The sequence below is a fragment of the Sorghum bicolor genome, chromosome 5 (assembly GCF_000003195.3).
Source record: "Sorghum bicolor cultivar BTx623 chromosome 5, Sorghum_bicolor_NCBIv3, whole genome shotgun sequence".
Lineage (NCBI taxonomy): Eukaryota > Viridiplantae > Streptophyta > Magnoliopsida > Poales > Poaceae > Sorghum > Sorghum bicolor.
The window spans coordinates 37,091,781-37,104,462 of NC_012874.2; the positions used below are offsets into that span (position 1 = coordinate 37,091,781).

The 12,682-nt window shown below is 48.2% G+C and overlaps 1 protein-coding gene across 1 annotated transcript; it reads left to right on the forward strand.

Annotated features, from left to right (window-relative positions):
• LOC110435927 (testis-specific gene A8 protein-like) lies at positions 8,171 to 8,590 on the forward strand. The gene has a single exon (XM_021462036.1). It carries the CDS (start codon positions 8,171 to 8,173, stop codon positions 8,588 to 8,590), a length of 420 nt encoding a protein of 139 aa, XP_021317711.1.

Consider the following 12,682-nt stretch of genomic DNA (forward strand, 5'->3'; position numbering starts at 1 on the left):
GCGTCAATAAAATAACGGCGTACCTTCTCTAAGGGGAAGTGCATATGGACTTCTCCGGTTCCAATGTAGATGATTGCTTTAACGGTGCTGAGGAACGGTCTTCCAAGGATGATGGGTGGATCATATTTGTCTTCTCCCATGTCAATAACTTGAAAGTCTGTGTAGACAAAATGATCGTCTATTTTGACTGGGACATCAGTTACTGTTCCTTTAACTTCTCAAAACGTCTGATGTTCCATCTGGAGTTGAATGTATGTTGGTTTTAGGAGCATGGTTCCGAATAAGAGCTGATAGGTGACTGCGGCCATTATGTTGACGCCCGATCCGGTGTCACAAAATGTCTTGTAGAAGTTGTATCCATTTATGGAGCAATAGATGCTTGGCATTCCTGGGTCGTCCTTCTTGGTCAAAAACGGTGACTTAAGTTGATGATCTTGGCCTCCATGAACTGCAGTGACCATCTTAGCTGATTCGGTGCACACTTGCTTGTTCCTGTTCCTCCTGTTGGTCCTCTTCCTTGATTCACGTCTGGATTGATCTGGGATTTGTGTAGTCTTGTTCTTGAAGAAAAATATCTCCTTCCTCCCTTTGATGTAGAAACTGATCTTGGCAGCACTAGCGTAGATGATAGCTCCCGCGGTGTTTAAGAATGGCCTCCCTAAGATGATGGGTGCTCCCTCATCATTACCGGTCTCTACCACTACGAAGTCTGCTGGGGCATACAAGGTACCAACTTGGACACAAAGGTTCTTCATTATTTCTTTTAGAAAACTTATCGTCTGATCTGCAAACTGCAAACACATGGTTGTTTCTAATAAAGGATATGTAAAGAATTTTTCATAGAGTACCCTAGGTATAATGTTGACGTTGGAGCCAAAGTCGCAGAGTGCTTCTGGGATGTCCACCATGCCGATGGAGATCGGGATGACGGGGCGTCCTGGATCGCCTCTCTTGACCGACAGAAGGTCAGTAGTGAATTCAGTGACGGGGTTACTCCAATTACCTGCATCAAACATGTCTACAAGATATGCAGATTCTAATCCTTCCGGTTGTGATGGTATACCGGGGTTAGTAGTAGGAACAGCAGCAGCTATTTGATTTAACTGAGATTCAATCATTTTATTAAAGCTAATTTAATTCTTGATGGCAGTAGAGAAATTATCCATTCTATTATTTATATTTTCTAGCATTTTATCATTTGATGCCAATTTCTTAGATAGATTATCCATTAGCTTTCCTTGATTAGACACTAACTCTCTCAGAGGTGGAAAATTATTATTATTGTTGTAAGAACTGTTACCTTGATAATTACCTGAGTAGTTAGGCCTCTGTTGATTCCAACCTTGATTTTGTTGAGGACAGTTGTAGTAGTAGTAGTAGTTGTTGTTGTTGATGTAGTTCACATCCTCAAGTATCTTAGGGCAGTGATTGCCTGAGTGTCCAGTATCTCCACACTCCTCACAAGTCATGTGAGAGTCGTAGATGTGCATAACTTCCTTCTTATCTCCAGCTCTATCATCGAGCTTCTTCATAAGTAGGTCTAGCTTTGCAGACCGCATGTCTATGTCCTTGAGCTGATGCATACCTCCACCTCTCTTGCGTGTTTGGGTCCTCTCTTCATTCCAGCTTTGGTTGGACGCCATCTTCTCCACAAGAGCTGTGGCTTGTGATATGGTAAGTGATAAGAATGCTCCTCCAGCTGCAGCATCCATGGTCTCTCGGGCACTGTTGCCAACTCTCCATTCCATGATGGGGACATTCTAGGATGTAGTCTTGAAAGCGCTCCCATGCTTCTGGAACAGATTCATCATTTTATTGCTGAAAACTTGTAATCTTCCCACGGAGAGCATTGGTCTTGCCCATGGGAATGAACTTAGCCAGGAAGTTTGTTGAGCAGAGTGCCCACGTAGTATTCTTCTCCTTTGTAGCGTAGAACCACTGCTTCGCTCTTCCTAACAGTGCGAATGGGAAGAGGCGAAGTAGTATAGCATCTCTGGGGACTCCTGATATGGTGAATGTGCTGCAAATCTCCAGGAAGTGTTGGAGATGAGCACTAGCATCTTCGTGTGCCTTCCCACAAAACTGGTTGGATTGCACCATGTTGATAAGTCCAGGCTTGAGCTCAAAGTTGCCATCAATCTCTGCAGCAGGTCCAATGCGGATGTTGTCCGTAGTGGGAGCTGAGAACTCGTGGATCGATTTGTTCGCCATGGCTTCGAACTCTGAAGACAAGTTCCGGTGATCTTCTTGATTGGATGAAGCTTCTTGCTGAAGTGTTGATGATCTCTTCTTGAGCTTGGCTCTTGTCTTCTTGAATAATGCTTTGGGATTGTCAACAAAATTTCCTAGCCCTTAGTGATACGAATGATAACTCAAAATCCTTTATTCCATTCCTGATTAGTAATCAACCTTTCCCGGCAACGGCGCCAAAAATGCTTGTTGGATATTCTTAACATCATTACCAAAAATAGACTTAGTTTTCTAATTCTGATAACGGTGATAAAAATGTCAAACCTATCCCTCATACCACTTAAGCCAAGTTGTCATCCCCAGCATGACATGAGAGACGCGGTATTGAAATATACAATTGCTCTTCTAAATAAATAATGAATGGGATCTGCAAGTGCACAGATTAATACCGATGTAGCATTTTAACCGGGAAGTATTCCAGGTATCGTTATTTATATTTTTACCACTGGGAAGGGATTAACAATCATCAATATTGATTACAGAATAGAATATGAGATTGAGTATCTATCATAGCATGTATAATTGAGAACATTTATCTAACTCTTTCATACAGGGATAAGTGTCACATAAAAGATGTATGAAATAATGAATAGTGACAAAGATAATTAATCTGATCAGCCACATATAAATATGATAAGCACCTCAAATAGATATTCTAGAAAGTCATTAGCATGGAATTAGAACGAACTACAAGAATATTTCCTAAGTTATTCTGAACTATATAGTCTAGCATTATCATAGTTAGTGCAAGCATACTTAGCAGTCATTATGAGACAAGACTACGCCCATGCATAGTGATATTAGCAAGGTAAATGAGAAACATAGCAATCACTCCCCTGTAATAATGTTGCTCTGCCAGCCCAATACACGAGAGGGGGACTATATAAGAATCAATGAAGCTATCACTATCACAAACTACCCCACGATCTGGCATATTGGGTACAATCGCAGATAAATACGGTATAAGCACCACGCCTACACAATATCTATCATTTACCCATGGATCCGATGGATAAACGCTATACGATCCTAAGCATGTATATAGATCCAATCTAACTAAACAAAGTACATAACAATGATAAACTAAGAACAATATAATCTTGAATATAAGCAAGTAGAGCAAAGTCATAAGCAATATATTGAAATAGAACAAAGTCATATTCATAATATTGAAGAACAAAGATAATTAGAAAGCAATTAGAAGCACAATTAGAGAATTACCAAGAATCCTCTTGACAGATCCGGAAACCAATGAAAGATTGACTCCTTCTAGTTCTAATCCTATGTAGCTATGCTAATCTAGATGTCTAATTGATGTGGTGGCTCTAATCTTGATCAGAGGCTTCTTCTCCCTTGAGAATAATGAATTAGGGTTGAGAGGCTCTCTCCTCCAGGGGCCAGGGGGTCTGGTTTTATAGTCCCTTCAAGTGAATATGGGCCGTTAGATCAAACCGACTTAGATTGAACGGTTATCCTTGATCCTTTAGGTCGGTGGAGATCTCCAGAGAAACAGAGTCCTGATTGGACTCTCAAAGGGGGCGGGCGCCCAGGGCAGGAGGGCGGGCGCCCTGCCTCTGGCCCCGTTCAGCCTCCGCTTTCTTCCCGTGTCTTCTGGAGTCTTCTAGATGTAAGATAATTGCGCGGCACGTTAATATCTTTATGTAATCCCGACGTGTGGGCCTTTCTTCCGTATTTCCTGATAACCCCCTGTAGAAATAGACAAACACCAAAACTCGTGGAATTCTATCAGATAAAACCCTAAGTCTAGATGTTGATTTCATTTGGATCCTTTTCTTTGTTTATTTGATAATTAAATTTGATACTTAAGGACCATCAACACTTGCGACCTCTTTCATGACACCTTTTGGAATGTACTATTATGTAACCATGCCTTTCAGGCTTCGAATCGCTAGGGCAACGTACCAACGGTGCATGCTCCATGTCTTTAGAGAACACATAGGGTCAATGGTCGAAGCATACGTCGATGACATCATCGTCAAATCAAGGATGTAGGGCGACATGATTCGAGACCTCGAGATCGCATTTGGCTGCCTGCGCGCCAACAATATCAAGCTCAACCCCGAAAAATGTGTCTTTGGCGTGCCTTGAGGCATGCTCCTAGGATACATAGTCTCCGAGCGTGGCATCGAGGCCAACCCCGGGAAAGTCTCAGCCATCACCAAGATGGGGCCAATTCGAGATGTCAAGGGCGTGCAGAAGGTGATGGGCTGTCTAGCAGCACTCAGCCGTTTCATCTCACGGCTGGGGGAAAAAGCGTTGCCATTATACCGGTAACTGAAGAAAGCTGAGCACTTTGCATGGACCGTCGAGGCTGAGGAAGCTCTCGATAAACTCAAGAGGATGTTGACTACTGCTCTGATCATAGTGGCCCCTCGACCAGCAGAACCTCTGCTCTCTATGTTGCGGCAATGACATAGGTCGTTAGCGCAGCTGTGGTGGTCAAAAGACCAGAAGAGGGGCACACACTTCCAGTTTAGCGGTAGGTCTACTTCATCAGTGAGGTGCTCTCAGAAACAACGGTACGATACCCCCAGATTCCAAAGCTAATCTATGCTATGATTCTCGCTCGATGCAAGCTGTAGCACTACTTTCTCGGCCATGCGATCACGGTGGTCTCGTCCTTTCCGCTAGGCGAAATCATCCAGAATCGAGAGGCCACTGGGAGGATCACCAAATGGTCGGTCGAGCTCATGGGGGAGGCCCTCACATATGCACCTCACAAACATTCGCTCCGAGCAAGCCGTCCTCTTCTTCACCGACATAATTCATCAATTTGGAATACCCAACGTCATCATCACCGACAATGGCACACAATTCACTGGCAAAAAGTTCTTGGACTTCTGTGATCGGCATCACATCCGTGTGAACTGGTTTGCAGTAGCTCACCCTTGAACTAACAGCCAGGTCGAGCGTGCCAACGGTATGATTTTACAAGGGCTCAAGCCTAGAATCTACAACTGTTTGAAGAAATTTGGCAAGAAATGGGTCGAGGAATTCTCCTCGGTCATGTGGAGCCTAAGAACAATGCCAAGCAGAGCCATGAAATACACCCCATTCTTCATGGTCTATGGCTCTGAGGGCGTGCTTCCAACAGGCCTCAAGTATGGGTCACCCCAGCTCAAAGCATACAATGAGCAGACGAATAAGGAGACTTGAGAGAATGCAGTCGACCAACTCGAGGATGCTCGAGACATGGCCCTCCTCAACTCAGCAAGGTACTAGCAGAAGCTTCGACGCTACCACGACAAGCACGTACGCAAGAGGGACCTAAACGTGGGTGACCTCGTCCTATGTCGACGGCATAACAATCAAGGACGCCACAAGCTGACTCCACCTTGGGAGGGTCCACACGTGGTGGCTGAGGTCTTGAAGTCTGGGACGTACAAGCTCACAGATGAAAAGGGGGCGGTCTTCACCAACGCATGGAACATCGAACAGCTATGTTGCTTCTACCCCTAGAGCTTCGAGGCTTTATATTTCATACACATCTTGTACCATCGAGGCTCCGTGAATGAATATTTGAATGAAAGTACTTTTTCAAGTAATACATAATGTTACCATTAGATCTCGACTCTAGGACGAAGTCTCGACTATGACCCATCATAGCCGAAACTTCCTCGGGGGCTAGCAGGGGGGAACCCCATAGGCTCCGAAAAATCGAATGATTTTTCAAAAAGCTCGACGTTATCTTCCCCTTTTAAGCTCTAAGGAAATCCCGCGTAATCGAGTAGTAAAGATGCCTCGAGCCCCTTAAGGGCCAGAGGACGTCGAGCCTGAGAATCCCTACGCCTCTAGGCTATGGTAACTCTACTCACTCCCCTACCCTCGAGGCAATCGAGGCTATTTTTAACAAAAGATCGATTGAGGAATATGAACTTAGGCAACAAAGCAATAAAAGAAGCTCAAGCATAAAAATAAAGTATTTACAGAAACCATGAGTCTTAAGGCCGCTTGGGCCACAATGCTGTCAAAGACAAGTACTAAATAAATTACATTAGGGTCTAAGTACCAAGATTAGGCTCATAGGCCTTGATCATCATCCCCGCCATCTTCACCCTCACCCTCTGCGTCCGTGTCGACCTCTAGAGGGAGCACCTTTGGCTCGAACAGCTTGGCCCGCCTCTCGCCAGGTCCTTCCACTTCATCGATCAAGGCGTGGAGCCTCTCCTTGTTTTCGGTGTTGGTCTTGGAGATGTCGGTGATGAAGCCGTGGGACACTACCTCCATATCATAGGAGAAGCCCAAGCAGACGACCGCCATAGCCCGCTTCACCCCAGTATGCAGGGCGTCCCGCACTCAGTCCCTCACATCAGTGCCTAAGTAGCACAGCTAGTCGACCAGAGCGTCACCTCGAGCCACCTCCCCCGCCTCATTTGTGGGCTCGAGCTCCTAGGAAGTCGAGAGGTCATTGATTACTGTTCTTAGTTGACCTATCAACATGACCTCCCCCTCGAGCTGCGCCTTAAGAGATTGGGAGTCAACCTAGGCTACCAGCAATCATCCTTAAGCCCTACAGAGATCGAAATAAGGAATCAGATGATAGAAAAGGAACACCGCACAAACAAAAAACATAAGTGCATAGAAAACCTCCCACGGATCTTCTCCTCAAGAGTTATGTTTTCACCAACCAGGTTGGTGTTGGCCTTCTTGATCTTCTTGTAGGAGCGGGCCAGCTCTGTCTTGTCGACCCGTAGGTCCTCGATCAGCTTGCCTGACTGCAGGATAGCGTCTTCTTTCTCCCGCAGCGCTGTCTTTAGAGAGTTGATGTCATCAGAAAGGCTGCGAGAGCGGGCCTGTTCTGCCTCGAGGTCCTCAGGGGCCTTCTTCTTGGCCTCTTCCGTGGTGCCCTGAGTGATCTCGCTCTTCAGAAGCTCCTCCTTCAGCCCGGCATAGTTGCATCGGGCGGCGGCTAGGTCCGACTCTACAAGCCTCCTCCACTTGTCTAGGTCGATGGCCTCGCCCTTATATCATACCACTTCTTCCCAAGCCTTAGTGGCTGCTTCCTCGGCCGAGGCGGCCTACTCCATCGACTGAGTGGCCTCCCCTTGGGCCTTCTCCACGACCTCCTTGGCGATGCGAGCGTCCTCCTCCGCCTGATGGATCTTCCCATTCAGGCCAGCCAAGGATTTCCGGGCCTCGGTTAGAGCAACCTCCTTCTTTTGCTTTTCCTCGACGGCGGCGGTGAGCTCTTTCAGCGCCTTGAGGAGCTTCTCCTACGATTCGAGGAGCTTATCCTGAAGAAGGGGGACTTGCTCCTAGCCACCCTTAGTCGCATGGATAAAACTAGACTTTAGCTAGGAGGTTTCTTTCAGATCTTGTGAAAAAATGTGAGGCAGTAAGCACGCCAGCAGAACGAAAAACTCAAAATGACAAAAATAGAAAAATCCTTACAAAGAAAGCTTGGCCTAGGCCGTTGTTGATGATGTCAGACATGAGGCCCAGGACATGCTTCATTCAAAGACGAAGCTCCTCGAGATGCTCCCACTTTTCTGCCTCCTTGTTGTCATCCATGACAATGTTTGGCTCGTCAGGGGATGTGGAGCACTAGAGGTGGACCTTACCAGGGCCCCAGTGCATGAGCTCTTCCTAGGTGCACTCCTTTATCCCCCATATGAGCTCTTCCACCGTCTCCAGCGAGCCCTCGTGGCGTAGGAACAAGTTGGCGAGGGAAGGGAACCGCCCATCCTCATGGACAGTGGCCCAGGTCCCAGCCTCATCTGCCTCAGCGCCACCAGAGGTCCCAGCCTCGTCCTCCTAGCTAGCGCTAGAAGTCCTGGCCACGTCCTCCCATGGCCACCGACCCTCAAGATATCCGAGGGCAATCCCCTCGATGTCGTAAAGGGTCCTCCTGATCACTGAGCTCGGATCCAGGGGCGTGCACACGCCGAGCGCCAAGGCCATGACGCCGTCCTTCAAACGTGGCTCGGCGGGGATGGAAGGAACCCCCCAGGACGAAGCCAAGGGGGAGTCGCTGGGCCATAGACGGGTAGCTCCTCCCGCGTCTCGAGTCTCTGCCCTTCCTCGAGACTCTATCCCTCCTCAAGCTGTTGCGGCTGTTGTAGCTGCCGCTCCTGCAGCTCCTGCTGTCGCTGCTGCTCCAGCTGCTCCTCTAGCTACTACTGCCACTGCTGCTACTGTAGTTGTAGCTCCTGTAGTTGTTGTTGTTGTTGCTGCTCCAGCTGATCCTCCAGCTACTGTTGCCACCGCTGCTGCTCCTACAGCTCTTACTGCCGCTACTGCTCCAGCAGACGCGTTCTCTCCTCCTCTTCTTCTTTCTTCTTCTGCTCCTCCTGCTCCTTCTTTTTCATCCCCTCCTTGACAGCACGAAACCCAGTGGGCCACGGCATCTGCCCCCCGACTCGAGGGATCTCAGTCCCCTTGTCTACGTCGCGCTCACCCGTCGACGGTGGGCCCTCCCCAGATTCATCACTAATAGTGATTGGGTCACCTTCTCCCCATAGTTGGGGCGACTCAGGGCTCCCTCCTGACCTTGGGGGCGAGGCACCTCGCCCTGACCAAGGGGCGGTGAGTCACCTTTCCAGACATCACCCCCCTCCGACGGTCCAGGCGGGATCTCGTCGCCACTAGCGGGCGGCCGTGAGTTAGGAGTGCCTACATACGACCCAAAACACGTGTCAGCAATGAGGAGTCCTTGCACTAAGCAAAACCAACACTGAACCACAAGAAAAAAGCCAACCACTTACCCTGTGCCTTGAAGTTCACCCCCACTTTGAGCCTCTTGGTGGTCGAGGGTTGGGCCTGCTCCAACTGCCTTTTCAGCTTGAACAGAAATAAAAAATGATTCAGGCTGATTAGCACCAACAAACAATCGACCAACAAAGGCAACATCATGGTCTAAAGATCTTACCCCATAGGAAGGATGGTCCTCATTCCAGTCCCAGACTGGGTGGCCTTGAGCCACCGCACATCGGGGCCTTTGGCTGTTCCGGGATAGGAGCAGGCCTTGGCTCCGCTCTGCCCACTTGACGATCCTTAGGGCTTGTGCTCCTCCGATGCCCTCCTCGCAGGCTCGAGGCCACCGCGGTGGTGTGACCTCGAGTCAGCAGCCCTGTTCCAAAGGTCTTGACCCGATGACCTGAGTCGGATGCTTGGGGAGGGCATGGCGGAAGAACGGCTCGACCCTAGGTGGAGGCAGGGGGCGTGTCAGCACGCAGACGGCGAGGCGACGCCTCCTTTTAGCGCCCGTCATAATCTCCACCTTGGGGCCCCTTTGAAGCCCCTACGCGTGATGAAGAAACGACGGTTTGCGGTAGGCTTGCAGGACCCGGTCGAGGTGAGTCACCATCCCCTCGGAATCCTCATCGTCGTCGTCACCATCGTCTTCATTAGGGGAGTCCTCCTCAGGCACCCCCTTGTGCCTCACCTTGGCTCGACGCTCCTCGAGCGCTTGACACTCGAGGTTCTTCCTCTTCTCCTTCTTCTCTACGTCTTGCATAGATTTGTGCTTCTCAGCAGAGGTGCACCTTTTTTCGCGCTCAGCATCATCCTCCTTCACTGGAGGCTTCGAGGACTAGACATTGATCGCCCCCTGGCAAAACAATCACTGATCTCAGGAAAAGCAGAAGGAAAACAATGGAACCAAGAACATGGGTCGAATGGCAACGACTCGGGGGGCTTACCAGAATGTAATGACCATCCTCGGGCTTCATGGGGAAGCCGTTCACTTGCTCCGGCTAAAAGTCACCCGAGACGGACGCCCTAACCCTGGTAGCAACCTCCTCGTCCGGGAGTGCCTCGTTCAACAAGTGGCATGCCTTGAGATCCTACGGCAAAACACGGGGACCCATCTCATCCATCCTTCAGTGGTGACACATCAACGGGAGTACCCGTTGATGGTGGATCACCAAGAGGACGAGGGCGGCAGTCAAACCTTCCTCCCGCAGATGCTTCAGAGCCTCGAGAAGGGGGCAGAGCCGAGCTTGGTGGGTCTTGATGACGCCGTAGTTCTAGTTGTCAGGGCACTCCTTGATCAGCCGCCTAGTGTAGTTGGGGAAGAGGCCGTCGTCATTGTGCAGGTAGAACCACTGAGAATCCCACTAGGCGTGATTTGACGTGAGCCCAGTAAGAATGTATTCTCAAGGCTCATCCGCGTGCCCCACCTTCTGGACCAGGTTGAGGCAGTCGGCCCGCACCGACTTCCTCACCTCAGTAGCCCCGCCGGGAGCGCGGAACAGCTTGCCCCGGTAGAGGTGAAGCCACAAATCCCAGTGCGGTATCACCCCCAAGTAGCCTTCACACTCTACGGCAAAGATCACCGCGACGGAGATAGCATTGGGGGAAAAATGTTGGAGCTCGACGGCGTAGTGGTGGCAGAGCCCCCTCATGAAGCGACTCGGGGGAGAACCGAGTCTGTGGCGGTGGAACTTGATTAAAGAGATGACGTAGCCCTTTGGTGGGCTTGGTTCCCGGTGCTCTGCCGGCGACGCAATCCACTCAGGCCGCGTCGAGGAAGTAAGGGGTCGCAGGTGTTGACGGTCCTTAAGTATCAAATTTAATTATCAAATAAATAAAGAAAAGGATCCAAATGCAACCAACACCCAGACTTAAGGTTTTATCTGACAGAATTTCATGAGTTTTGGTGTTTGTCTATTTCTGCAGGGGGTTATCAGGAAATAAGGAAGAAAGGCCTACATGTCGGGATTACATAGAGATATCAACCCACCGCGCAATTTTCTACCATCTAGAAGACTCCAGAAGCCACGGGAAGGAAGCGGAGCCCGAAAGGGGCCAGGCCCAGGGCGCCCGCCCTGAGGACCTGGGCGCCCGCCCCCCTCTGGACTCCGTTCCGGACTCTCTTCGCACACGACGTTCCACCGACCTATTGGATCCAGAATAACATAGTACCACCTCGCCTATCAACCCAAAAACACATAGAAGGGGAGGACTATATAAGGAGACCCCCTCTGGCTACCGAAGGAGACAAGAAATTATCATAGAGATTGAGGGGTGCCCACGAAGGAAAACCTCTTCTCTAAATAATATTTCTTTTTAGGCTTAGCAACCAATGTAAAGTAGAAATAGATCTTCTAGTTTCTACTAGATTGAGAGAGATAGAGTGGAGGTGTGGATCGGAGGAAGGCCGGCCTGTCGGTGTCTACTCCGAGTTGTACCTACGGGATCAAGTCTCCTAACCCGTGGCTTGCTTCTAAGATTCTTCAGTAATTCGACTTCTAATACTAGTAAGTTCTTGTTTTATTATTCTTTGGTTTATGAGTTTACTTTAATCCTCTTCCGGTTGAGTATTAGAGTAATCACTTGCTAGCGTAAACGTGGTGTTTAGGCTAGGGTACTCATAGATATCCCCTGACTAGCTGGACCGTGGTAGTAGCGAGGAACGTGACATTTCCGAGTTACCTTTGTAGATCACATCTCGTTAGCAGGACGGGTAGGTTTATAGGTGCGGGTCGAACATCCTTTGTGTTGTCTAGATTCTGTGAGCCTCCCCAATAGAACAGTAGATCATCCTTACCAAGGTTAGAACGAGACTACGGTTGCAGTCTTCTCTATACATCACTCACATCGAGAGACATTCTTTGTAGCCTAAAGGGATAGTAGCAATAGATTTGGTTAGTCAGATGCACCCTTTCTCCCAGTGGTAAAAATATAAATACGATACTCTGGAAAACCTCCCGGGTGAAATGCTCACCGATATCCGTGCGCTTGCGGATCATTTTCTAATTGCGTTACCAAATATCAACAAGCATTTCTGGCGCCGTTGCCGGGGAGAAAGACGGTTTGCTGAGATAACTTTGAATCTTGCTATTATCTTGTATTATACTTTTATACTTTTATTCTTTTATCTTTTTGTTTTTATCTTTATGGATATCTCAAATTCCATACTTATTATTAAATTCTTTGCACCTTCGGAGACCAGCCATAGACCATGGGAGTCAACACGTCCTGCCCCTAATTATGATCTGTGTCCGGAGTTGATTGCAATAGGTCAAAACCAACCCTTTTCTATAGCTGAGGTCCTATCTTTTAATCAAGAAGATAATGCGCTTTTAGCTACACCTAGGGAATCTGTTAATCTTTCTATAAATTCTGGTTTAGACCTAGCCCTACAAGACCATGTTTTTCCTGAATATTTTCACATTGGTCTTAATTATATAACCTTTGGTACAGTCCTTCTTTCTTTATATATTAGTAAAGGAAGGTATGTCTTCATTCGTGGACATCCTTCTTGTACTAGTCTTCATAGAAAAATCTTAGAAATAGAGAAGGAATCATCTCCCAGACAAGGAAAGGAAGTTTCAATAGCCAATTTCTAAACATTTCAAACCCATAATTCGGCTATCCACACCTTCCTTGAGCTTAATAAATTCTACTATGCTCTTTCTCTTAAACCTCCCGATAATCATATGAATCTCTCTAGACATCCCATGCATAA